Below are 26,939 nucleotides of genomic sequence, written 5' to 3'. Positions count from 1 at the left end.
TAATACGTGCGCTCCCACGAACACTGACATGTCTCCGTGTTTTCCAAACGGACACATGGTCCGTGAAAACACGCTGACATGTGCAGAGACACATTGATTTTAATGTGTCTACGTGAGTCAGTGTCTCCGGTACGTGAGGAAACTGTCACCTCACGTACCGGAGCCACTGATGTGTAAAACCGGCCTTAGGCCGGGATCACACACAGCAAAATACGGCCGAGTCTCGCAGGTGAAAACCCAGCTCTGGCACCGGCACTCCGCAGCAGAGCATGCAGCCGCGCACCAATACATGGAGCCGCACGCTCCGCTCCGGAGTGCCGGTGCCAGAGCTTGTTTTTAACCTGCGAGACTCGGCCGGCCGTATCTCGCTGTAGTGTGACTCCGGCCTTAGTCAATAAGTATTTATGGGAGACAATGACTTTTTAATTGTTGTGATTTTGTCTTTTTATATTTCTTGCCAGACATACAGTTGTGCGAAAAAGTGTTTGCCCCTTTCCTGATTTCCTATTCTGTTGCATGTCTGTCACATATGTTTCAGATCACCAAACAAATGTAAATATTAGACAAAGATAACACAAGTAAACACACAATGCAGTTTTTAACCCCTTAATGACCGCCGTTACGCCTTTTAACCCTTTTCCAATGTTGGGCGTAATAATACACCTATGTCGGAGTCCCCCTGTTTGGTGTCGTCTCCGGCACTGAGCCTGCATCTTTCCGGGCACATGTCAGCTAATATATACAGCTGACATGTGCCCGCAAAAGTCGCAATCCACCCACGGCCGTTAACTAATTAAATACCGCTGTCAATCTCTGAAGCGCGTCGGAAATCCCGCCCATTGGTGACACCGTCATATAATCGCAGCAGACCTCTATGGTTGTCATTGACGGATTGCTATGAACGCTGCCCAGTGGTCAGCGCTCATAGCAAGTGAGCATTTCAGCTACATACAGGAGATCTGATCATCACCTGTATGTAGCAGAGCCGATTGTGTTATGGCAGCTTCTAGTCTCCCATGGAGACAGACTATTGAAGCATGCCAAAAGTGAAAAAATGTTTTTAAAAATATTAACCCCTTAACCCCTTCCCGACCTTTGACGCCACGTAGGCGTCATGAAAGTCGGTGCCATTCCGACCCATGACGCCTATGCGGCGTCATGGAAAGATCGCGTCCCTGCAGATCGGGTGAAAGGGTTAACTCCCATTTCACCCGATCTGCAGGGACAGGGGGAGTGGTAGTTTAGCCCAGGGGGGGTGGCTTCACCCCCTCGTGGCTACGATCGCTCTGATTGGCTGTTGAAAGTGAAACTGCCAATCAGAGCGATTTGTAATATTTCACCCATTATAACGGGTGAAATATTACAATCCAGCCATGGCCGATGCTGAAATATCATCGGCCATGGCTGGAAATACTAGTGTGCCCCCACCCCACCCCTCCGATCGCCCCCCCAGCCCTCCGATCTGGCCGGTACACTGCTCCGGCTCCCCTCCGTCCAGTGCTACGCTCCCCCCCGTGCTCTTATCCGCTCCCCCCGTGCTCCAATCACCCCCCCGTGCTCCAATCACCCCCCCTGCACTCCGATCCACCCCCCCCCGGTGCTCCGTTCCACCCCCCCGTGCTCCATTCCAGCCCCCCCGTGCTCTGTTCCACGCCCCCCGTGCTCCGTTCCACCCCTCCCGCACTCCGATTCCCCCCCCGTGCTCCGATCCCCCCCCCCCCCGTGGTCCCCCCCACCCCATCATACTTACCGATCCAGCCGGGGTCCCGTCCGTCTTCTCCCTGGGCGCCGCCATCTTCCAAAATGGCGGGCGCATGCGCAGTGCGCCCGCCGAATCTGCCGGCCGGCAGATTCGTTCCAAAGTGCATTTTGATCACTGAGATATAATCTATCTCAGTGATCAAAATAAAAAAAATAATAAATGACCCCCCCCCTTTGTCACCCCCATAGGTAGGGACAATAAAAAAATAAAGAAATTTTTTTTTTTCCACTAATGTTAGAATAGGGTTAGGGTCAGGGTTAGGGGTAGGGTTAGGGGTAGGGTTAGGGGTAGGGTTAGGGTTAGGGCTAGGGGTAGGGGTAGGGGTAGGGTTAGGGCTAGGGTTAGGGTTTCGGTATGTGCACACGTATTCTGGTCCTCTGCGGATTTTTCCGCTGCGGATTTGATAAATCCGCAGTGCTAAACCGCTGCGGATTTATGGCGGATTTACCGCGGTTTTTCTGCGCATTTCACTGTGGTTTTACAACTGCGATTTTCTATTTGAGCAGTTGTAAAACCGCTGCGGAATCCGCACAAAGAAGTGACATGCTGCGGAATGTAAACCCCTGCGTTTCCGTGCAGTTTTTCTGCAGCATGTGTACAGCGATTTTTGTTTCCCGTAGGTTTACATTGAACTGAAAACTCATGGGAAACTGCTGCGGATCCGCAGCGTTTTCCGCAGCGTGTGCACATACCTTTAGAATTAGGCTATGTGCACACGGTGCGGATTTGGCTGCGGATTCGCAGCAGTGTTCCATCAGGTTTACAGTACCATGTAAACATATGGAAACCAAATCCGCTGTGCCCATGGTGCAGAAAATACCACGCGGAAACGCTGCGTTGTATTTTCCGCAGCATGTCAATTCTTTGTGCGGATTCCGCAGCGTTTTACACCTGTTCCTCAATAGGAATCCGCAGGTGAAATCCGCACAAAAAACACTGGAAATCCGCGGAAAATCCGCAGGTAAAACGCAGTGCCTTTTACCCGCGGATTTTTCAAAAATGGTGCGAAAATATCTCACACGAATCCGCAACGTGGGCACATAGCCTTAGGGTTAGGGTTGGAATTAGGGTTGTGGTTATGGTTAGGGGTGTGTTGGGGTTAGGGTTGTGGTTAGGGGTGTGTTGCGGTTAGGGTTGTGTTTAGGGTTATGGCTACAGTTGGGATTAGGGTTAGGGGTGTGTTGGGGTTAGTGTTGGAGGTAGAATTGAGGGGTTACCACTGTTTAGGCACATCAGGGGTCTCCAAACGCAACATGGCGCCACCATTGATTCCAGCCAATCTCGTATTCAAAAAGTCAAATGGTGCTCCCTCACTTCCGAGCCCTGACGTGTGCCCAAACAGTGGTTTACCCCCACATATGGGGTACCAGCATACTCAGGACAAACTGCGCAACAATTACTGGGGTCCAATTTCTCCTGTTACCCTTGTGAATCAAAAAAAATGCTTGCTAAAACATAATTTTTGAGGAAAGAAAAATGATTTTTTATTTTCACGGCTCTGCGTTGTAAACGTCTGTGAAGCACTTGGGGGTTCAAAGTGCTCACCACATATCTAGATAAGTTCCTTGGGGGGTCTAATTTCTAAAATGGGGTCACTTGTGGGGGTTTCTACTGTTTAGGCACACCAGGGGCTCTGCAAACGCAACGTGACACCCGCAGACCATTCCATCAAAGTCTGCATTTCAAAAGTCACTACTTCCCTTCTGAGCCCCGACGTGTGCCCAAACAGTGGTTTACCCCCACTCATGGGGTATCAGCGTACTCAGGAGAAACTGGACAACAACTTTTGGGGTCCAATTTCTCCTGTAACCCTTGGGAAAATAATAAATTCTGGGCTAAATAATTATTTTTGAGGAAAGAAAACGTATTTATTATTTTCACGGCTCTGCATTATAAACTTCTATGAAGCACTTGGGGGTTCAAAGTGCTCACCACACATCTAGATAAGTTCCTTTCGGGGTCTAGTTTCCAAAATGGGGTCACTTGTGGGGGGTTTCTACTGTTTAGGCACATCAGGGGCTCTGCAAACGCAACGTGACGCCCGCAGAGCATTCCATCAAAGTCTGCATTTCAAAACGTCACTACTTCAATTCCAAGCCCTGGCATGTGCCCAAACAGTAGTTTACCCCCACATATGGGGTATCACCATACTCAGGAGAAACTGGACAACAAATATTGGGGTCAAATTTCTCCTGTTACCCTTGGGAAAATTAAAAAATTCTGGGCTAAATAATTATTTTTGAGGAAAGAAAACGTATTTATTATTTTCACGGCTCTGCATTATAAACTTCTATGAAGCGCTTGGGGGTTCAAAGTGCTCACCACACATCTAGATAAGTTCATTTCGGGGTCTAGTTTCCAAAATGCGGTCACTTGTGGGGGGTTTCTACTGGTAAGCCACATCAGGGGCTCTGCAAACGCAACGTGACGCCCACAGAGCATTCCATCAAAGTCTGCATTTCAAAACGTCACTACTTCACTTCCGAGCCTCGGCATGTGCCCAAACAGTGGTTTACCCCCACATATGGGGTATCAGCGTACTCAGGAGAAACTGGACAACAACTTTTGGGGTCCAGTTTCTTCTGTAACCCTTGGGAAAATAAAAAATTCTGGGCTAAATAATTATTTTTGAGGAAAGAAAACGTATTTATTATTTTCACGGCTCTGCATTATAAACTTCTATGAAGCACTTGGGGGTTCAAAGTCCTCACCACACATCTAGATTAGTTCCTTTGGGGGTCTAGTTTCCAAAATGGTGTCATTTCTGGGGGATCTCCAATGTTTAGGCACACAGGGGCTCTCCAAACGTGACATGGTGTCCGCTAATGATTGGAGCTAATTTTCCATTTAAAAAGCCAAATGGCGTGCCATCCCTTCCGAGCCCTGCCATGCGCCCAAACAGTGGTTTACCCCCACATATTGGGTATCTGCGTACTCAGGACAAACAGGACAACAATATTTGGGGTCCAATTTCTCCTATTATCCTTGGCAAAATAGGAAATTCCAGGCAAAAAAAACATTTTTGAGGAAAGAAAAATTATTTTTTATTTTCATGGCTCTGCGTTATAAACTTCTGTGAAGCACCTGGGGGTTTAAAGTGCTCAATATGCATCTAGATAAGTTCCTTGGGGGGTCTAGTTTCCAAAATGGGGTTACTTGTGGGGGAGCTCCAATGTTTAGGCACACAGGGGCTCTCCAAACGCGACATGGTGTCCGCTAACAATTGGAGCTAATTTTCCATTCAAAAAGTCAAATGGCGCGCCTTCCCTTCCGAGCCCTGCCGAGTGCCCAAACAGTGGTTTACCCCCACATATGAGGTATCGACGTACTCGGGAGAAATTGCCCAACAAATTTTATGATCCATTTTACCCTACTGCCCATGTGAAAATGAAAAAATTGAGGCGAAAAGAATTTTTTTGTGAAAAAAAAGTACTTTTTCATTTTTACAGATCAATTTGTGAAGCACCTGAGGGTTTAAAGTGCTCACTAGGCATCTAAATAAGTTCCTTGGGGGGTCTAGTTTCCAAAATGGGGTCACTTGTGGGGGAGCGCCAATGTTTAGGCACACAGGAGCTCTCCAAACGCGACATGGTGTCCGCTAACGATGGAAATAATTTTTCATTCAAAAAGTCAAATGGCGCTCCTTCCCTTCCGAGCCTTACCATGTGCCCAAACAGTGGTTTACCCCCACATGTGAGGTATTGGTGTACTCAGGAGAAATTGCCCAACACATTTTAGGATCCATTTTATCCTGTTGCCCATGTGAAAATGAAAAAATTGAGGCTAAAATAATTTTTTTGTGAAAAAAAAGTACTTTTTCATTTTTACGGATTAATTTGTGAAGCACCTGGGGGTTTAAAGTGCTCACTATGCATCTAGATAAGTTCCTTGGGGCGTCTAGTTTCCAAAATGGGGTCACTTGTGGGGGAGCTCCAATTTTTAGGCACACGGGGGCTCTCCAAACGTGACATGGTGTCCGCTAAAGAGTGGAGCCAATTTTTGATTCAAAAAGTCAAATGGCGCTCCTTCCCTTCCAAGCCCTGCCGTGCGCCCAAACAGTGGTTTACCCCCACATATGAGGTATCAGCGTACTCAGGACAAATTGGACAACAACTTTCGTGGTTCAGTTTCTCCTTTTACCATTGGGAAAATAAAAAAATTGTTGCTAAAAGATAATTTTTGTGACTAAAAAGTTAAATGTTCATTTTTTCCTTCCATGTTGCTTCTGCTGCTGTGAAGCACCTGAAGGGTTAATAAACTTCTTGAATGTGGTTTTGAGTACCTTGAGGGGTGCAGTTTTTAGAATGGTGTCACTTTTGGGTATTTTCAGCCATATAGACCCCTCAAACTGACTTCAAATGTGAGGTGGTCCCTAAAAAAAATGGTTTTGTAAATTTCGTTGTAAAAATGACAAATCGCTGGTCAAATTTTAACCCTTATAACTTCCTAACAAAAAAAAATTTTGTTTCCAAAATTGTGCTGATGTAAAGTAAACATGTGGGAAATGTTATTTATTAACTATTTTGTGTCACATATCTCTCTGGTTTAACAGAATAAAAATTCAAAATGTGAAAATTGCGAAATTTTCAAAATTTTCGCCAAATTTCCGTTTTTATCACAAATAAACGCAGAATTTATTGACCTAAATTTACCACTAACATGAAGCCCAATATGTCACGAAAAAACAATCTCAGAACCGCTAGGATCCGTTGAAGCGTTCCTGAGTTATTACCTCATAAAGGGACACTGGTCAGAATTGCAAAAAACGGCAAGGTCTTTAAGGTCAAAATAGGCTGGGTCATGAAGGGGTTAATGACCACCAATACGTCTTTTTTACTGACCTGAGATATAAGAGAATAGCCTCCCCATACAGGTGACAATCCAGCAGCTGTCGGCTGTACACTATAGCTGACAACTTGCTGCATCAGCCGTGATCAGTTTTTGGCACGTCCATATCTGTTTAACCCCTTAGATGCTGCTGTCAATAGTTGCTACATACAAATAAATGGTTAACAGAGTGTGGAGGCTTCCTCTTTAACCCCATTGGCATCCTGAGATCATGATTGTGTGGTCCTGATGTTTGCCATGACAATTCACGGACAAATAACGGCCTTAGGCCGGTTTCACACGTCAGTGGCTCCGGTACGTGAGGTGACAGTTTCCTCATGTACCGGAGACACTGACTCACGTAGACACATTAAAATCAATGTGTCTCTGCACATGTCAGCGTGTTTTCACGGACCATGTGTCCGTGTGCAAAACACGGAGACATGTCAGTGTTCGTGGGAGCGCACGGATTACACAGACCCATTAAAGTCAATGGGTCTGTGTAAAACACGTACCGCACACGGACGCTGTCCGTGTGCAGTCCGTGTGCCATGCAGGAGACAGGGCTACAGTAAGCGCTGTCCCCCCACGTGGTGCTGAAGCCGCCATTCATATCTTCTCTCCAGCAGTGTTTGCTGGAGAGAAGATATGATAAATCCTTTTTTTTATTTTCTCGTGTTTAAAATAAAGATCCCTGTCCCCAAACCGCTTTCCCACCCCCTGTGCACCCGCCCGCTGTTATTAAAATACTCACCCGGCTCCCTCTCAGCGTCCTCTAGGCGCCGCAGCTTCTCCTGTATGAGCAGTCACGTGGTGCTGCCGATTACAGTCATGAATATGCTGCTCCACCTCCCATGTAATGAAGACCTGACCGCGACGTCACCGAAGGTCCTTCACTCACTGCATTCCTTAGGAACGGAGGGAGACGCTAGCAGCGCTGTGAGCCAGGGGCCGTCCGAGGGTGACTATATACATGTTTTTTATTTTTATTTTTTACATGAATATGGATCCCAGGGCCTGAAGGAGAGTCTCTTCTCCTCCAGACCCTGGGAACCACATGCCGTATAAGATGACTGGGCGTATAAGATGACCCCCATCTTATACGGCGGGCATATCCCAAATTCCATATTTTATATGGAAAAGTTGGGGGGTCGTCTTATACGCCCAGTCGTCTTATACACCAGAAAATACGGTATATAAATTATTTTTTCTTGTGGATTGTTGCTTACCATATTTCATTATAATAAAATTTTATTTATAATATCACCTATCTTCTTGCCTGGGTCCCTTGTTCATCCGTTGCTCTGAAATTGTTGTTATTAAGGTGATGAATATGGACACATATTCATCACCTTAATGAGCGGTACCACCTGAGGGGACAGAGATGCCGGGAAGTTCAGCACCACACGGTGAGAGAAAGGTAAGTATGACAGGGGAGGATAGAGGAGGACAGGGGGAGGATGGAGGAAGACGGAGGAGGACAGGGGAGGATGATGGAGGAGTCATGTTTATAGGGTGGGAGGATGGGAAAGCCATGCATACAGGGTGGGTGGAGGGGGGAGCCATGCATACAGGGTGGGAGGATGAGGGAGCCATGCATACAGGGTGGGAGGATGGGGGAGCTGTTATGACCTGGTGGTCAGGACAATAATGGACCTGGTGGTTAAGAGCACACGGAATGACCTGATAGTTACTGATAATATAGGACGAGCTCTTGGACGTGGGAACTCTGCTGACTGCAATCCCTAATCCTATCACGCACACTAGAAATAGCCATGGATTGCTCCTAACGCTCCCTATGCAACTCAGCACAGCCTAAGGAACTAGCTAGCCCTGAAGATAGAAAAATAAGCCTACCTTGCCTCAGAGAAATTCCCCAAAGTAACAGGCAGCCCCCCACATATAATGACTGTGAGTAAAGATGAAAATACAAACACAGAGATGAAATAGATTTAGCAAAGTGAGGCCCGACTTACTGAACAGACTGAGGATAGGAAAGGTTACTTTGCGGTCAGCACAAAAACCTACAAAAAGACCACGCAGAGGGCGCAAAATGACCCTCCGCACCGACTCACGGTGCGGAGGTGCTCCCTCTGCGTCCCAGAGCTTCCAGCAAGCAAGACAACAAATTAAATAGCAAGCTGGACAGAAAAATAGCAAACCAAAGAAATACAAGCTGGAACTTAGCTTCTGATGGGAAGACAGGTCACAAGAACGATCCAGGAGTGAACAGACCAATACTGGAACATTGACAGGTGGCATGGAGCAAAGATCTAAGTGGAGTTAAATAGAGCAGCAGCTAACGAATTAACCTCGTCACCTGTGAAACTCAGAAACACCCACCAGAGGAAGTCCATGGACAGAACCAGCCGAAGTACCATTCATGACCACAGGAGGGAGCCCGACAACAGAATTCACAACACTCCTCACAGGCTGCCCTGTGTGCTTCTCCTGCTGTGCCTCCACCTCCCCCTCACACACTGCCCCCCTGTGATCTCCGGTAAGCTGCACTCACAGCCTGCAGAGAGGGAGGTGACACCTGGAGAGAGAGCAGGGCAGCTGACAGGACAGGGATTAAGGTGGGGGAAGGGGGATGGCAAGAATGTTATTCACAAAAAATGCTGCTGAGTCCACTGTGTTCTGCTCCTCTGTAAACAAGCTGTGCCTCTGATGCAGTAACTGCTGGTGATAGCAGGTCACAGGGCAGTCACACACAAAATGGTGCTGCCCTGTGATGCTGCTCTTCATTCTGCCCCAGGAATATTAGACCACCCAAAAGGGGAGGGAAATGGTGATATCAGCAGTTACTCCCCAATTTTGCTGCTAATAGTAAAGCTGGTAAATCTTACTATAGCTGCTTGAGGTCTAAAACGGAAAATGCTCCCCCTAGTGGTAAATATGTATATTTGTAAAAATATATATATATTTTTCATATAGAAATGTTTACAAACAGTGCAAACATTGCATTAATACATTTTAATTACTATTTTAAGCTTAATTTCACAAAAAACAAAATACAAGAAAACTGGTGGCACCTTCCCTTTAAGGGCGTCATGTGGAGATTTTCTGCAAAAGAGCGGAGAAGATGTAAGTCTGCAGAGACGGCTGTGGATGAGAAAACTCATCATGGGGTATGGGCAAGATGAAGAAAAGAAGAACGGCAGAAGATCTGGAAGATGCGCCTATTCTGGCACTTGGCCACTCTCTTCCCATTCCCGTGTAGCGGTGGGATATGGGATAATGAAGGGTTAATGCCACCTTGCTATTGTAAGGTGACATTAAGCCTAATTAATAATGGAGAGGCGTCAATTATGACACCTATCCATTATTAATCCAATTGAATGAAAGGGTTAAAAAAAACACACACATTATTAAAAATTATTTTAATGAAATAAAAACAAAAGTTGTTGTAATATTTTATTTAACGCCCAATCCAATCACTGAAGACCCTCGTTCTGTAAAAGAAAAAACATAATAAACCAACAATATACTTACCTTCCGCAGATCTGTAAAGTCCAACAATGTAAATCCTTCTGAAGGGGTTAAAATATTTTGCAGCCAGGAGCTTTGCTAATGCAATGCTACTCCTTGCTGCAAAACCCCGGAGAATGAAGCTAAATATAGATCAATGAGCTATATTTAGCTTCATTTGCGGTGAGGCGCCCTCTGCTGGCTGTTCATAGATCGTGGGAACTTTCCTAGAAAGCCTGGGAGCTTTCAAGGAAAGTTCCCACGATCTATGAACAGCCAGCAGAGGGCGCCTCACCGCAAATGAAGCTAAATATAGCTCATTGATCTATATTTAGCTTCATTCTCCGGGGTTTTGCAGCAAGGAGCAGCCTGCATCAGCAAAGCTCCTGGCTGCAAAATATTTTAACCCCTTCAGAAGGATTTACATCGTTGGACGTTACAGATCTGCGGAGGGTAAGTATATTGTTGGTTTATTATGTTTTTTCTTTTACAGAACGAGGGTCTTCAGTGATTGGATTGGGCGTTAAATAAAATATTACAACAACCTATGTTTTTATTTCATTAAAATAATTTTTAATAATGTGTGTTTTTTTAACCCTTTCATTCAATTGGATTAATAATGGACAGGTGTCATAATTGACACCTCTCCATTATTAATTAGGCTTAATGTCACCTTACAATAGCAAGGTGGCATTAACCCTTCATTACCCCATATCCCACCGCTACACGGGAATGGGAAGAGAGTGGCCAAGTGCCAGAATAGGCGCATCTTCCAGATGTGCCTTTTCTGGGGTGGCTGGGGGCAGGTATTTTTAGCCATGGACCCTCTCCAGGCTATTAATATTTGCCCCCAGTCACTGGCTTTACTACTCTGGCGGAGAAAATTGCGCGGGAGCCCACGCCAATTTTTTCCGCCATTTAACCCTTAAATATAATAGCTAGAACGCCCACATTTTGCATATACACACTACTGACATTAGTAGTGTGGAATATGCAAAAAAAATGGTGATATGAGATGGTTTACTGTATGTAAACCAGGTCTCATATCATGTCGGGTTTAGGAAGGAGAAAGCAAAAGCCGGTAATTGAATTACCAGCTTTAAAGCTATCTAGCGCTGCATTAAATATAAATATATATATATAGGTGTCTCCCTGACATATATATATATATATGTATTTATACCTATTCTATGTGTATATATCTACTCTAATCTAACCTGTCACTGTGATTTTACTGTACTCTGCGCTGAATTACCGGCTTTTCAAAGGAGACCCGTGCGTAAAAATCGGACAGCAATACGGATGTCATACGGATGTTGCGATAAAAAAATCGCATGACACTCGCATGGCACTCGCATGGCACTCGCAGACGTTACATCAGTTTTTTCGGTCCGTAAATCGGACCATTTTTTTCTCACACAAGTGGAGATGAGCCCTTAGGAGCATTAAAGGGGATGTCCAGGTTTGTGATGAGTCTGCAGTCATTGTGACTGCAGACTTCTGAATTCTCACAGTGCGCACTACATGCTGTCAGGATTCTCTCGTGCTGGGGATTTACATTAATGCGGTCACATGCTGACTAGACATACAGTTATATGAAAAAGTTTGGGCACCCTTATTAATCTTAAGCTTAATGTTTTATAAAAATTGGGGGTTTTTTTGCAACAGCTATTTCAGTTTCATATATCTAATAACTGTTGGACACAGTAATGTTTCTGCCTTGAAATGAGGTTTATTGTACTAACAGAAAATGTGCAATCTACATTCAAACAAAATTTGACAGGTGCATAAGTATGGGCACCCTTATTTTCTTGTTTTAAATACTCCTACCTACTTTTTACTGACTTAGGCCAGTCTCACACGTCCAGATAATTCCGGTACCGGAAAAATCGGTACCGGAATTATCCGTGTCCGTGTGCCGGTGCGTTTCTGTGGCACATCAGTGTGGCACACGTGCGGCACACGTGAGCCGCCCATGTGCCCACTGGGTACCACACGCACCGTGCCGGAGACAGCGCTAAAGTTTAGCGCTGTCCCCGGCATCGTGCTCAAGCCCCATTCATATCTTCCCTGCAGCAGCGTTTGCTGTAGAGAAGATATGAATATTAGTGTGTAAAATGCAGATCCAGGTCATCACCCCCCTCCGACCCCCTGTGCGCCCCCCCGCTGTGGTTAAAATACTCACCTAGCTTCCGGATCCCTCGCAGCAGCGTCCTGTCCTGGCCGCACCATGTACTGTATGAGCGGTCACGTGGGGCCGCTCATGTACAGTAATAAATATGCGGCCCCGCCCCTATGGGAGGTGGAGCCGCATATTCATGACTTTAATCGGCCGCTCCACGTGACCGCTCATACAGTACATGGTGCGGCCAGGACAGGACGCTGCTGCGAGTGATCCGGAAGCTAGGTGAGTATTTTAATAACAGCGGGGGGGGGGGGGGGGGGGAGGGGCGCACAGGGGGTGGGAGGTGGCTGATGACCTGGATCTGCATTTTACACACTAATATTCATATCTTCTCTACAGCAAATGCTGCTGCAGGGAAGATATGAATGGCGGATTCAGCACCAGTGGGGGGGACAGCGCTTAATGTAGCGCTGTCTCCTGCACGGCACACGGACTGCGTCTATGTGCGGTACGTGTTTTACACGGACCCATTGACTTTAATGGGTCTGTGTAATCCGTGCGCTCCCACGAACACTGACATGTCTCCGTGTTTGGCACACGGAGACACGGTCCGCAAAAAATCAATGACATCTGAAAAGATGCATTGATTTTAATGTGTGTACCTGTGTCAGTGGCTCCGGTACATGAGGAAACTGTCACCTCACGTACCGGAGCCACTGACATGTGAAACCGGCCTAACTAAAGCACTTTTTTTTCGTTTTCTAACCTCATTGAGCTTTGAACTTCATAGCCAGGTGTATGCAATCATGAGAAAAGCTACTTAAAGTGGCCACTTGCAAGTTGTTCTCCTGTTTGAATCTCCTCTGAAGAGTGGCATCATGGGCTCCTCAAAACAACTGTCTAATGATCTTAAAACAAAGATTATTCAACATAGTTGTTCAGGGTAAGGATACAAAAAGCTGTCTCAGAGATTTAACCTGTCAATTTCCACTGTGAGGAACATAGTAAGGAAATGGAAGAAAACAGGTACAGTTCTTGTTAAGGCCAGAAGTGGCAGGCCAAGAAAAACATCAGAAAGGCAGAGAAGAATGGTGAGATCAGTCAAGGACAATCCTCAGACCACCTCCAGAGAGCCGCAGCATCAACTTGCTGCAGATGGTGTCACTGTTAGTGTTGAGCATTCCGATACCGCAAGTATCGGGTATCGGACGATATTTTCGGTATCGGAATTCCGATACCGATATCCGATATTTTTGTGATATCGGGTATCGGTATCGAATCAATAGGGATGTGGAAAATAAAGAATTAAAATAAAAAATATTGATATGCTCACCTCTCCGGCGGCCCCTGGACTTCACGCTGCTATCCGGGAGGCTTCTTTGTTTAAAAAGCGCGCCTTTCGGACCGGTGAATGACGTCCCGGCTTCTGATTGGTCGCGTGCCGCCCATGTGACCGGCACGCGACCAATCAGAGGCCGCGACGTCATTCGCAGGTCCTCAATTCCTAGAATTAGCAGTTTTGTGATTGAGAATGACGTCGCGGCTTCTGATTGGCCGCGTGCCGCCCATGTGACCGGCACGCGGCCAATCAGAAGCCGGGACATCATTCTCATTCACAAAACTGCTAATTCTAGGAATTGAGGACCTGCGAATGACGTCGCGGCCTCTGATTGGTCGCGTGCCGGTCACATGGGCGGCACGCGACCAATCAGAACCCGGGACGTCATTCCCAGGTCCTAAAGGCGCGCATTTTAAACAAAGAAGCCTCCCGGTTAGCAGCGTGAAGTCCAGGGGCCGCCGGAGAGGTGAGCATATCAATATTTTTTATTTTAATTCTTTATTTTACACATCCCTATGGATCCCAGGGCCTGAAGGAGAGTTTCCTCTCCTTCAGACCCTGGGAACCATGAGAATACCTTCCGATACTTGATGTCCCATTGACTTGTATTGGTATCGGATATCGGTATCGGCGATACCCGATATTTTTCGGGTATCGGCCGATACTATCCGATACCGATACTTTCAAGTATCGGACGGTATCGCTCAACACTAGTCACTGTGCATCGGTCAACTATACAACGCACTTTGCACAAGGAGAAGCTGTATGGGAGAGTGATGCGAAAGAAGCAGTTTCTGCAAGCACGCCACAAACAGAGTCGGCTGAGGTATGCAAAAGCACATTTGGAGAAGCCAATTTATTTTTGGAAGAAGGTCCTGTGAACTGATGAAACCAAGATTGAGTTGTTTGGTCATACAAAAAGGCGTTATGCATGGCGGCCAAAAAACACAGCATTCCAAGAAAAACACTTGCTACCCACAGAAAAATTTGGTGGAGGTTCCATCATGCTTTGGGGCTGTGTGGCCAATGCCGGCACCGGGAATCTTGTTAAAGTTGAGGGACGCATGGATTCCTCTCAGTATCAGCAGATTCTTGACAATAATGTTCATGAATCAGTGACAAAGTTGAAGTTACGCAGGGGATAGATCTTTCAGCAAGACAATGATCCAAAACACCGCTCCAAATCTACTCAGGCATTCATGCATAGGAACAATTACACTGTTCTGGAATGGCCATCCCAGTCCCCAGACCTGAATATCATTGAACATCTGTGGGATCATTTGAAGAGGGCTGTCCATGCTCGGCGACCATCAAACTTAACTGAACTGGAATTGTTTTGTAAAGAGGAATGGTCAAAAATACCTTCATCCAGATACTCATTAAAAGCTACAGGAAGCGAATAGAGGCTGTTATTTTTGCAAAAGGAGGATCTACTAAATATTAATGTCACTTTTCTGGTGGTGTGCCCATACTTATGCACCTGTCAAATTTTGTCTGAATGCAGATTGCACATTTTCGGTTAGTGCAATAAACCTCATTTCAAGGCAGAAACATTACTGTGTCCAACAGTTATTAGATATATGAAAGAAATAGCTGTTGCAAAAAAAACCCCAATTTTTATAAAACATTAAGCTTAAGATTAATAAGGGTGCCCAAACTTTTTCATATAACTGTATGTCTAGTCAGCATGTGACCGCATTAATGTAAATCCCCAGCACGAGAGAATCCTGACAGCATGTAGTGCGCACTGTGAGAATTCAGAAGTCTGCAGTCACAAAAAAAACACAATTTTTATAAAACATTAAGCTTAAGATTAATAGGGGTGCCCAAACTTTTTCATATAACTGTATGTGGTCTCCGTCAATGAAAATGAACTGAGCGAGGCCGGGCACATCTAGTCAGAAGTATACAAATCACATACTTGTGCTGATATGACCGTCCACCGGCAAGGGAGAATCCTAAAAGTTTGCAGTGCATTAGTTGTTAGAATTCAGAAGCTGCGATGTCAGGATTCAGCTCTGCAGGTTTCAGTAGTCGTCACATGGACACTTCACTCATATGCGATTTTCATACTTGTGGTCCTTAGAGCATTAGTGAGAGGAATTCGTCGGTACATGACTCAGTGTGCAAATCACATATGTCCTGTGGGGGGCGCCAAAATGAATTCTTGCCCCTGGTGCCAGAAACCCTACAGTAGATACACCTCTGCTGGTATGCTACTGCGAGCGGCGATTACCGGGCCCGGTGGAGGGATGTCTGTGCACAGGCAGTGAGGCAGGGACTGAGGGTGTGCACAGAGAGAATGGAGACCCGGAGACTGCCCGTCCCAGTCTACGCCTTAGCCTGGAGCCTCATTATCATAGGAATATGTCAGTTAATAAATTGTTTTCCTAAAGCTTTATAGTGTAGTTTTAGGTCAGAGTGGGATGGTTAGGGATGAGCTAGGAAGGTGCAGTGCAGGGACAGGTAGTGATGGCTACTTGCGGACATGAGCGGCACTTGTGGTTTTGCACTTGCGGAGATATAAAAAACACTGCTAGCAGGGTTCCATTGCTGCAAGTACCGCATTTGCCAGATCGCAGCAAAACCGCAAGTGGTGCACATGTCCGCAAGTCCCATAGGGAATGAATGAGGCCGAACGCAGTGTTGCCGTAAGTAATCCATTACACGGCAAATGCGGAAAAACTGCCAGATCTGCTGCAAAAGGCTACTTTCACATCAGCGATTTATGGCAAAGTCACTGCCGATAGTGTCATACTCACCAATGGGGGAGGCAGCACTAAAAGTGCCTAGGGCAGCAGAAACTCTAAATACGGCCCTGCATACAGGTACATACTATATACAGGAGCAGATGACATACAGGTACATACTATATACAGGAGCAGGCGATATACAGGTACATACTATATACAGGAGCAGGTGACATACAGGTATATACTATACACAGGAGCAGATGACACAGGTATATACTATATACAGGGGAGATGACACACAGGTAGATACTATATAAAGGGGAGATGACATACAACTATATACTATATACAGGAGATGACATACAGGTATATACTATATACAGGGGAGATGACATACAGGTATATACTGAGGGGAAAATGAGAGGTGTGAGGTGAAAATGAAGCGTGAGGTGAAAATGAGAGGAGGTGAAATACTGGAGTGATCGGAAAATGACAGGGATTAGGGGGGAAAATGAGATGCTTGAGGGGGAAACAGAGGAGTGAGGGGAAAATGAGAGGTGTGAGGGGGAAAATGAGAGGTGTGAGGGGGAAAATGAGAGATGTGAGGGAGAAAATTAGAGATGTGAGGGGATAAAAGATGTGAGGGGGAAAATGATAGATGTGATGGGGAAAATGAGATCTGAGGGGGAAAATGAGAGGCGTGATGGGAAAAAGAGAGATATGAGGGGGAAAATGAAAGGCGTGATGGGAAAATGAGAGATATGAGGGGGAAAATGAGAAATGTGAGGGGGGAAATGAGAGAAGTGAGGTTTTATAACTAACCACAGTTAGTTACTATGCACGGGCAACGCTGGGCTCTTCAGCTAGTAAATAAATAAAAGTCATTTTACCACTATCATGAAGTACAATATGTCACGAAAAAACTCTCAGAATCAGTGTAATCCGTTGAAGCGTTCCAGACCTATAACCTCATAAAGTGAAGGTCAGAATTGTAAAAATTGGCTCAGTCACTAAGGGGTTAATTGAAGATCTTTATTATTAAAGGGAACCTGTCACCCCCCCCAGGCATATTATAACTAAAAGAGCCATCTTGTGCAGTACTAATGCTGCATTCTGTCAAGGTGGCTCTTTTAGTTGGGGTCCCTTTCAACGCTGCAATATCCGTTTTTATAATTTGTCCCTCATACCTGTAGTTTGTCCGGGGGGCATGTCTTTTCCCCCCGGACACAAATGCCTCCCAGCCATCACTCAATACTCCGAGCGCCGCCTCCACTTTCTTCATTAACATCCCAGTGCCTGCGTTGCAAGTTTTTTTCGGGCATGCGCAGTTTGCACTGCCCTTCAACTCCCATCACACGATGGGAACTTACAGCGCAGGCACCATGGACTTTAATAAAGGAAATGGAGGCGGCGCCCGGAGGGGCTGAGTGATGGCTGGGAGACGTTTGTGTCCGGGGGAAGAGAGAAAGACATGCCCCCCGGACAAACTACAGGTATAAGGGACAAATTATAAAAACGGATATTGCAGCATTGAAAGGGACCCCAACTAAAAGAGCTACCTTGACAGAATGCAGCATTAGGCTGGGATCACACATATGCGAGATATGGCTGAGTCTCGCAGGTGAAAACCCAGCTCTGGCGCCGCCACTCCGAAGCGGAGCGTGCAGCTTCATGTACTGCTGTGCGGCTGCACGCTCCGCTCCGGAGTGTCGGCACCAGAGCTGGGTTTTCACCTGCGAGACTCGGCCGTATCTCGCGTATCTGTGATCCCGGCCTTAGTGCTGCACAAGGTGGCTCTTTTAGTTAAAAATGCCTGGGGGGTGACAGGTTCCCTTTAAGGGAAAGCTAAATCCAAACCTAGAAAGCCCTGTGAGAAAAAGTGATTGCTCCTAAAGGCTCATCATCATCTGTGAGAAACTCGGAGGAGTCTCGCACGTTAATACTCGGCCCTGCTGCCGGCACTCAGGAGCGGAGCGTGCGGCTGCATGTATTCCTATGTGAACGCACGCTCCGATCTGAGTGCCAGGTGCAGTGCCGGGTATTAACATGCGAGACTCATCTGAGTTTCTCGCAGCTGAGTATGAGCCCTTAGCCTAATAACTGGTTGGATCACCCTTAGCAGCAACAACTGCAATCAAGCATTTGCAATAACTGGCAAGAAGTCTTTTACAACGCTCTGGAGGAATTTTTTCCCACTCATCTTTGCAAAATTGTTATAATTCAGCCACATTGGAGTGTTTCTGAGCATAATCCGCCTTTTTAAGGCCATGCCACAGTATCTCAATTGGATTAGGCTAGTCCAAGGTCTTAATTTTGTTTTTCTTACGCCATTGAGAGGTGTACTTGCTGGTGTATTTTGGATCATTGTCCTGCTGCATAACCAAAGTGCACTTCAGCTTAAACCCTTTCTGACATATGACGTACTATCCCGTCGAGGTGGGCCTGTATGCCCACCGACGGGATAGTACGTCATATGCGATCGGCAGCGCTCACGGGGGGAGCGCGGCCGAGTGTCAGCTGCCTATCGCAGCTGACATCCGGCACTATGTGCCAGGAGCGGTCACGGACCGCTCCCGGCACATCGCGATCAAACATGATCGCGATGTGCCGGCGGTATAGGGAAGCATCACGCAGGGAGGGGGCTCCCTGCGGGCTTCCCTGAGACCCCCGCAGCAACGCGATGTGATCGCGTTGCTGCGAGGGTCTCCCTACCTCCCTCCCTGTAGCAGGCTCGGATTCAAAATGGCCGCGGCATCCGAGTCCTGCAGGGAGGGAGGTGGCTTACCAAGTGCCTGCTCAGAGGAACGTCTGCAGTGGTGTAAGTCAGATCGGTGATCTGACAGAGTGCTATGCAAACTGTCAGATCAACGATCTGTGATGTCACCCCTTGGGACAAAGTAAAAAAGTTAAAAAAAATTTTTCCAAATGTGTAAAAAAAAAAAAAAAAAAAAAACCTAAATAATTAAAAAAAAATATATATATTATTCCCATGAATACATTTCTTTATCTAAATAAAAAACAAAAAATAAAAGTACACATATTTAGTATCACCGCGTCCGTAACGACAAGACCTTTAAAACTGGCCCACTAGTTAACTCCTTCAGTAAACACCGTAAGAAAAAAAAAAAAACGAGGCAAAAAACATCGCTTTATTATCATACCGCCGAACAAAAACTGGAATAACACGCAATCAAAAAGATGGATATAAATAAGCATGGTTCCGCTGAAAATGTCATCTTGTCCCGCAAAAAACGAGCTGCCATACAGCATCATCAGCAAAAAAATAAAAAAGTTATAGTCCTGAGAATAAAGCGATGCAAAAATAATAATTTTTTCTATAAAATAGTTTTTATCTTATAAAAGCGCCAAAAGATAAAAAAATGATATAAATGAGGTATCGCTGTAATTGTACTGACCCGAAGAATAAAACTGCTTTATCAATTTTACCAAATGCAGAACGGTATAAACGCCTCCCCCAAAACAACTTCATGAATAGCTGGTTTTTGGTAATTCTGCCTCACAAAAATTAGAATAAAAAGCGATCAAAAAATGTCACGTGCCTGAAAATGTTACCAATAAAAACGTCAACTCATCCCGCAAAAAACAAGACCTCACATGACTCTGTGGACCAAAATATGGAAAAATTATAGCTCTCAAAATGTGGCAACGCAAAAAATATTTTTTGCAATAAAAAGCGTCTATCAGTGTGTGACGGCTGCCAATCATAAAAATCCGCTAAAAAACCCGCTATAAAAGTAAATCAAACCCCCCTTCATCACCCCCTTAGTTAGGGAAAAATTAAAAAAATGTATTTATTTCCATTTTCCCATTAGGGCTAGGGTTAGGGCTAGGGTTAAGGCTACAGTTAGGGTTGGGGCTAAAGTTAGGGTTAGGGTTGGGGCTAAAGTTACGGTTAGGGTTTAGATTACATTTACGGTTGGGAATAGGGTTGGGAATAGGGTTAGGGGTGTGTCAGGGTTAGAGGTGTGGTTAGTGTTACTGTTGGGATTAGGGTTAGGGGTGTGTTTGGATTAGGGTTTCAGTTATAATTGGGGGGTCTCCAAATGCGACATGGCGTCCGATCTCAATTCCAGCCAATTCTGCGTTGAAAAGTAAAACAGTGCTCCTTCCCTTCCGAGCTCTCCCGTGTGCCCAAACAGGGGTTTACCCCAACATATGGGGTATCAGCGTACTCAGGACAAATAGGACAACAACTTTTGGGGGCCAATTTCTCCTGTTACCCTTGGGAAAATACAAAACTGGGGGCTAAAAAATAATTTTTGTGGGAATTTTTTTATTTTCACGGCTCTGCGTTCTAAACTGTAGTGAAACACTTGGGGGCTCAAAGTTCTCACAACACATCTAGATAAGTTTCTTAGGGGGTCTACGTTCCAAAATGGTGTCACTTGTGTGGGGTTTCAATGTTTAGGCACATCAGTGGCTCTCCAAACGCAACATGGCGTCCTATCTCAATTCCTGTCAATTTTGCATTGAAAAGTCAAACGGCGTTCCTTCCCTTCCGAGCTCTCCCATGCGCCCAAACAGTGGTTTACGCCCACATATGGGGTATCAGCGTACTCAGGACAAATTGTACAACAACTTTTGGGGTCCAAATTCTCCTGTTACCCTTGGAAAAATAAAAAATTGGGGGCATAAAGATAATTATTGTGAAAAAATATGATTTTTTATTTTTACGGTTCTGCATTATAAACATCAAAAAGCACTTGGTGGGTCAAAGTGCTCACCACACCTCTAGATAAGTTCCTTAGGGGGTCTACTTTCCAAAATGGTGTCAGTTGTGGGGGGTTTCAATGTTAAGGCACATCAGGGGCTCTCCTAAACGCAACATGGTGTCCCATCTCGATTCCAGTCAATTCTGCATTGAAAAGTCAAATGGCGCTCCTTCGCTTCCGAGCTCTGTCATGCGCCCAAACAGTGGTTTACCCCCACATATGGGGTATCGGCGTACTCAGGACAAATTGTACAACAACTTTTGGGGTCCATTTTCTCCTGTTACCCTTGGTAAAATAAAACAAATTGGAGCTGAAGTAAATTTTTTGTGAAAAAAAGTTAAATGTTCATTTTTATTTAAACATTCCAAAAATTCCTGTGAAGCACCAGAAGGGTTAATAAACTTCTTGAATATGGTTTTGAGCACCTTGAGGGGTGCAGTGTTTAAAATGGTGTCACACTTGGGTATTTTCTATCTTATAGATCCCTCAAAATGACTTCAAATGAGATGTGATCCCTAAAAAAAATGGTGTTGTAAAAATGAGAAATTGCTGGTCAACTTGAAACCCTTATAACTCCCAAACAAAAAAAATTTTGGTTCCAAAATTGTGCTGATGTAAAGTAGACATGTGGGAAATGTTACTTATTAAGTATTTTGCGTGACATATCTCTGTGATTTAATTGCATAAAAATTCAAAGTTGGAAAATTTCGAAATTTTCAAAATTTTCGCCAAATTTCTGTTTTTTTCACAAATAAACGCAGGTAATATCAAAGAAATGTTACCACTATCATGAAGTACAATATGACACGAGAAAACAATGTCAGAATCACTGGGATCCGTTGAAGCGTTCCAGAGTTATAACCTCATAAAGGGACAGTGGTCAGAATTGTAAAAATTGGCCCGGTCCATAACGTGCAAACCATCCTTGGGGGTAAAGAGGTTAAAGAACAGATTGCTGGACATTCTCCTTCAGTATTTTTTTGTACACAGCAGAATTTATGGTTCCATTTACCACAGAAAGTCTTCCAGGTCCTGAAGCAATAATGCATACCAGATCATCATACTACCACCACCATATTTTACTTTTGGTATGATGTTTAGTGATGAGCGAATATACCCGTTACTCGAGATTTCCCGAGCACACTCGGGTGCCTGGTTGCTAGGCAACCCCCACATGTACTTATGCTGGCTAACAGATGTAAATAATTCAGGTGCGGCAATAAAAACTAAATCTCCAAGCACAAAAAAATACTCGGAGGACACCCAAGTGTGCTCGGGAAATCTCGAGTAACGAGTATATTCACTCATCACTAATGATGTTCCTTTTTTAAAATGCGGTGTTACTTCTATGCCAGATGTAATGGGACATAAACCTTCCAAAAAGTTCAACTTCAACTTTCGTCTCCTCAGTCCATAGACTATTCTCCCAAAAGTCTTGGGGATCATTAAGATGTTTTCTGGAAAAACTGAGATAAGCCTTTATGTTTTATTGCTTAACAGTGGATTTTTTTCTTAGAAATCGGCCATACAGGCCATTCTTGCCCATTTTCTTTCTTATGGTGGAGTCATGAACACTGACCTTTACTGAGGCAAGTGAGGCCTGCAGTTTTTTGGATGTTGTTGTGGGGTCTTTTGTGACCTCTTGGATGAGTCAACGCAGTGCTCTTGTGGTAATTTTGGTCTGCCGGCCACTCCTGGGAAGGTTCACCATTGTTCCATGTTTTTGTCATTTGCTGCTAGACTTTAATAGGCAGTCACTTATTATCAAGAATTTTTGTTGTTAAAAGTGTGTCTTATAGTACAAAAAATAAAGTATGTTCTAAAGTAATTTCCCTTCTTTTTTAATTGTATGACTATGTTTATTTATTTTCCTCACTTACATAGCGCCATTAATTTCACAGTACTTTACAGACACCTTCGGCACTGTCCTCATAGAGGCTCACAATCTAAATTTCTTATTAGTATTTCTGTTATATGTACACTTTGTCAAGAGCATATATAATTTCTCTCTGTGTGACTTATTTTTGCTGGTCAACAAAATATGATTTTCCAGTAATTCATTTTTCACATTCTAGGTATGATAATGACTTCTCTCCATGTGGAATTTTTGATGTCTAAGAAGGTACCATTTTTGGCTAAAACATTTCCCACATTCTGAACAGGAAAAAGAATTCTCCCCTGTGTGAGTTCTCTGGTGCGTAATAAGACCAGATTTCTGGTTAAAACATTTCTCACATTCTGAACAGGAAAAAGGCTTCTCACCTGTGTGAGTTCTCTGGTGTCTAACAAGACCAGATTTCTGGATAAAACATTTCTCACATTCTGAACAGGGAAAAGGTTTCTCCCCTGTGTGAGTTCTCTGGTGTGTAATAAGACCTGTTTTACGTGTAAAACATTTCCCACATTCTGAACATGAATAAGGCTTCTCTCCTGTATGAGTTCTCTGGTGTCTCACAAAACTTGATTTATCTGCCCACCATTTCCCACATTCTGAACATGAAAAAAGCTTCTCCCCTATGTGAGTTCTCTGGTGTGTAACAAGATGGAATTTATATAAAAAACATTTCTGACATTCTGAACATGAATATGGCTTCTCCCCTTTGTGAATTCTTTGATGTGCAACAAAAATTGATTTATGTGCAAAACGTTTTCCGCATTCTGAACATGAAAAAGGCTTCTCCCCGGTGTGAGTTCTCTGATGCATAACAAATGATGATCTCTGTCCAAAACATTTCCCACATTTTGAACATGAAAAAGGCTTCTCTCCAGTGTGAGTTCTCTGATGTCTTACAAGGTGCGATTTCTCTACAAAACATTTCTCACATTCTGAACATGAAAAAGGCTTCTCCCCTGTGTGCGTTCTCTGGTGACTAACAAGACAAGATTTAGATTTAAAACATTTCCCACATTCTGAACATGAAAATGGCTTATCCTCAGTACGAATTCTCTCGTGCTTGACAAGTTCTAATTTCTGGTTAAAATATCTCCCACATTTGGAAGCAGAAAATCTCTTCTCTGTGTGAATTTTTTGATGTTTAACAAAAGATGTTTCTAGAGGAAAACTAGTTCTGTGTTCTGAATGTGTATTTGTCTTCTTTGCTTTAAAAGCAGTTAGTCTTTTAATGCCTCTCTTGTGACTTTTATTTTTTTTAGTAGTCTGTAATGAATCAGAAGATAGGATCTGTTTCACAGGATCAGATGACAGATCTTGGCTGTGAAGGGATGATGGTATATCTGGAGTAATGACATTCACGTCAATTGTATCCTGTGTGATCTCAAGGTCATCTGATTTAAAAATTGATGTCAGCAATCCCTCTGATCTCCTGGTACAGTCATCTGCCAAGAATTAAAACATTTATTATTTTTGAATAAAATATCTTGAAATTTATATTTTTAAACATTTCTACTTAAAATTTCCATATAAATGGGAAGTTATGTAGCAAAATTGTATTATTCACCAAGACAATGACTGTTCACAGTCTAATAGCGGCCATCTTGTTTTAGTGCCATTTGTACATTAAGGATATGTGCACACGTTGTGGATTCCATTGCGGATTTTTCGGCGCGGATTCTGTATATTACCTGCAGATTCACTGTGGATTTTGTGCAGATTTTGTGTTGATTTCGCCTGCTTTTATTATCACCTGCGAAATCCTATTATGGAACAGGTGTAAAACTCTGCAGAATCCGCAGGATTGTTATGCTGCAGAAAATAAACTGCTGCGTTTCTGCGCAGAATTTTCCGCAACATGTGCACTGCGGATTTGGCTTACCATAGGTTTACATGGTACTGAACAACGCATGGAAAACTGCTGCGGATCCGCAGGGCCAAATTCGCTGCGGATCCGCAGGCAAATCCGCAATGTGTGCACATACCCTTACAACGCAGAGAGGCTGCTCCTGACGCTGCCACTGTTAACAGCAAAATTGCAGCTAGTTAGTTAGGCGGTTGTATATCAGTCAGATAGTGTAAGTAGTGTCCAGTGTGGCTGTAAAATTTACCTTCCGGAATTTTTTTTTTTTTTTTTTGGGGGGGGGGGGGGGGCATTAATGAGGTCCACAGACAAAGCCAGCAGGGCACGTGTCCAACAGGTGTATTGTGCACTGCTTCTATTGTGCTCCATGCACCAAGTATAGCATTCTAAATAATATTTTTTCAGTAGCTAAACGTGAAAAAGCCTGCTATATCCACATTTCAGCTACTTAGATAGGTGGTTGTATATCAGTCAGATACTGTAGGTAGATAGTGTCCTGTTGTGGCTGTTAAATTTACCTACCAGCACTTTTTTCTTTTTTGGCCATACTGAGGTGCGCAAAAAAAGACAGCAGGGCACGTGTTGTGCACTGCTTCTATTGTGATCCATGCATGAGTATAGCATTCAAATTCACATGTAGCTAGTGAAAAAATATTAAACAACCTCCTGTATCCTACCTTGTCATTTAGTGCTGTGGTGATATAAAACTGGCTGAAGACCTAAGGTACTTTAAAAAAAAACACAAAACGTATTGTCCTAAAGCCAAATTGGATATAATTCCACACCAAACATAAAAAAGGGGGTGGACAAAAGTATTGGCACCATTCGAAAAATCATGTGATGCTTCTCTAATTTGTGTAGTTAACAGCACCTGTAACTTACATGTGGCACCTAACAGGTGTTAGCAATAACTAAATCACACTTGCAGCCAGTTGACATGGATTGAAGTTAACTCAACCTCTGCCCTGTCTCCTTGTGTGTACCACATTGAGCATGGAGAAAAGAAAGAAGACGAAAGAACTGTCTGAGGATTTGAGAAACCAAATTGTGAGGAAGCATGAGCAATCTGTCACAGGGGTATTGGGTAGACTAAAGTTGATTACCCAAGCCCCTGCGATATCCCTCAGACTAGGGAAAACCCTGTCTGTCCCTCTCCCAGAATTTACACTGATAGTGTGCTTGTCTGGGCCGCCAGGCCTGACCCCGACTCCTGTTTCAGCCCTATGCTGAAACCTCCACCCGCCACCCAGTGATAAGACCACACACAAACCTACACAGAAAGTACAGACAGGGAAAACTGAAAATGCACCACGCCGCAGACACACAGGAAAACACTATAATGTGCACAGGGCAAAAATAAACACAAATATAGGAAGGAGAAACATGACAAAGGATAATACACCACCAGATACGATACTTCAACTCCTAGACCACCACTCCAGACCGACATCACCAGACACAAGACACAAGCTATAATCGGCGACGCCCAAAGTCCAGAATGACTATTTAAAGGCCACGAGCGTGACCCAGCCTCCAACCAGATTACCAGCCAGATTAACCCTGGATAACTTGGATAAATCTCATGTACAGCACCATGGAATTAACGGTGCTATATAAATAAATAATAATAATAATAATAAAATCTAGCCGGCGCCACTGAGCGTATAGTGGACAAATGTGGAATTACCGCTGTCTGTCGGACACCCTAGTGTGAATAGCATCCGACATGACACAATCTCAAGGCTACAAGTTCATCTCCAAAGACCTGAATGTTCCTGTGTCTACCATGCGCAGCGTCATCAAGAAGTTTAAAGCCCATGGCACTGTGGCTAACCTCCCTAGATGTGGACGAAAAAGAAAAATTGACAAGAGATTTCAACGCAAGATTGTGCAGATGTTGGATAAAGAACCTCGACTAACATCCAAACAAGTTCAAGCTGCCCTGCAGTCCGAGGGTACAACAGTGTCAACCCGTACTATCCATATAATAGAGCAACCTCCAGCACACAAAAAGAAGTGAAAAAATATTTTCTTTGATTAACAATGATGAATTTTTATTTTTATTCTGGGAATTCACAGCCATGAAACGAAGTATAACATAAGAAACTTGTCCCCAACGTTTCGACCGTAAACGGTCTTTATCAAGGGTTCAATCTATATAAACAAAAATATGAGCATAACATAATGTAAATACAAATACAAAATAAACACAAATGATAAGTCAGTACTGCTAC

General features: G+C 44.3%; 1 protein-coding gene across 2 annotated transcripts in view; it reads right to left on the bottom strand.

The window, feature by feature from the left end:
• Positions 1 to 22,775: 22,775 nt before the first annotated feature.
• Positions 22,776 to 26,939, bottom strand: part of LOC138663819 (oocyte zinc finger protein XlCOF22-like) — a 51,579-nt gene continuing 47,415 nt past the window's right edge. For both annotated transcript variants that reach the window (XM_069750160.1, XM_069750161.1), the window contains one exon: positions 22,776 to 24,286. In XM_069750160.1, coding sequence (XP_069606261.1) covers positions 23,022 to 24,286 — 1,265 coding nt within the window. In that variant the 3' untranslated portion in view covers positions 22,776 to 23,021. The remainder of the gene's footprint in view (positions 24,287 to 26,939) is intronic.

The sequence above is a fragment of the Ranitomeya imitator genome, chromosome 2 (genome assembly GCF_032444005.1).
Source record: "Ranitomeya imitator isolate aRanImi1 chromosome 2, aRanImi1.pri, whole genome shotgun sequence".
Lineage (NCBI taxonomy): Eukaryota > Metazoa > Chordata > Amphibia > Anura > Dendrobatidae > Ranitomeya > Ranitomeya imitator.
Note: the sequence above shows the minus strand (reverse complement) of the source record. Positions and strands in the feature narration are given on the sequence as shown.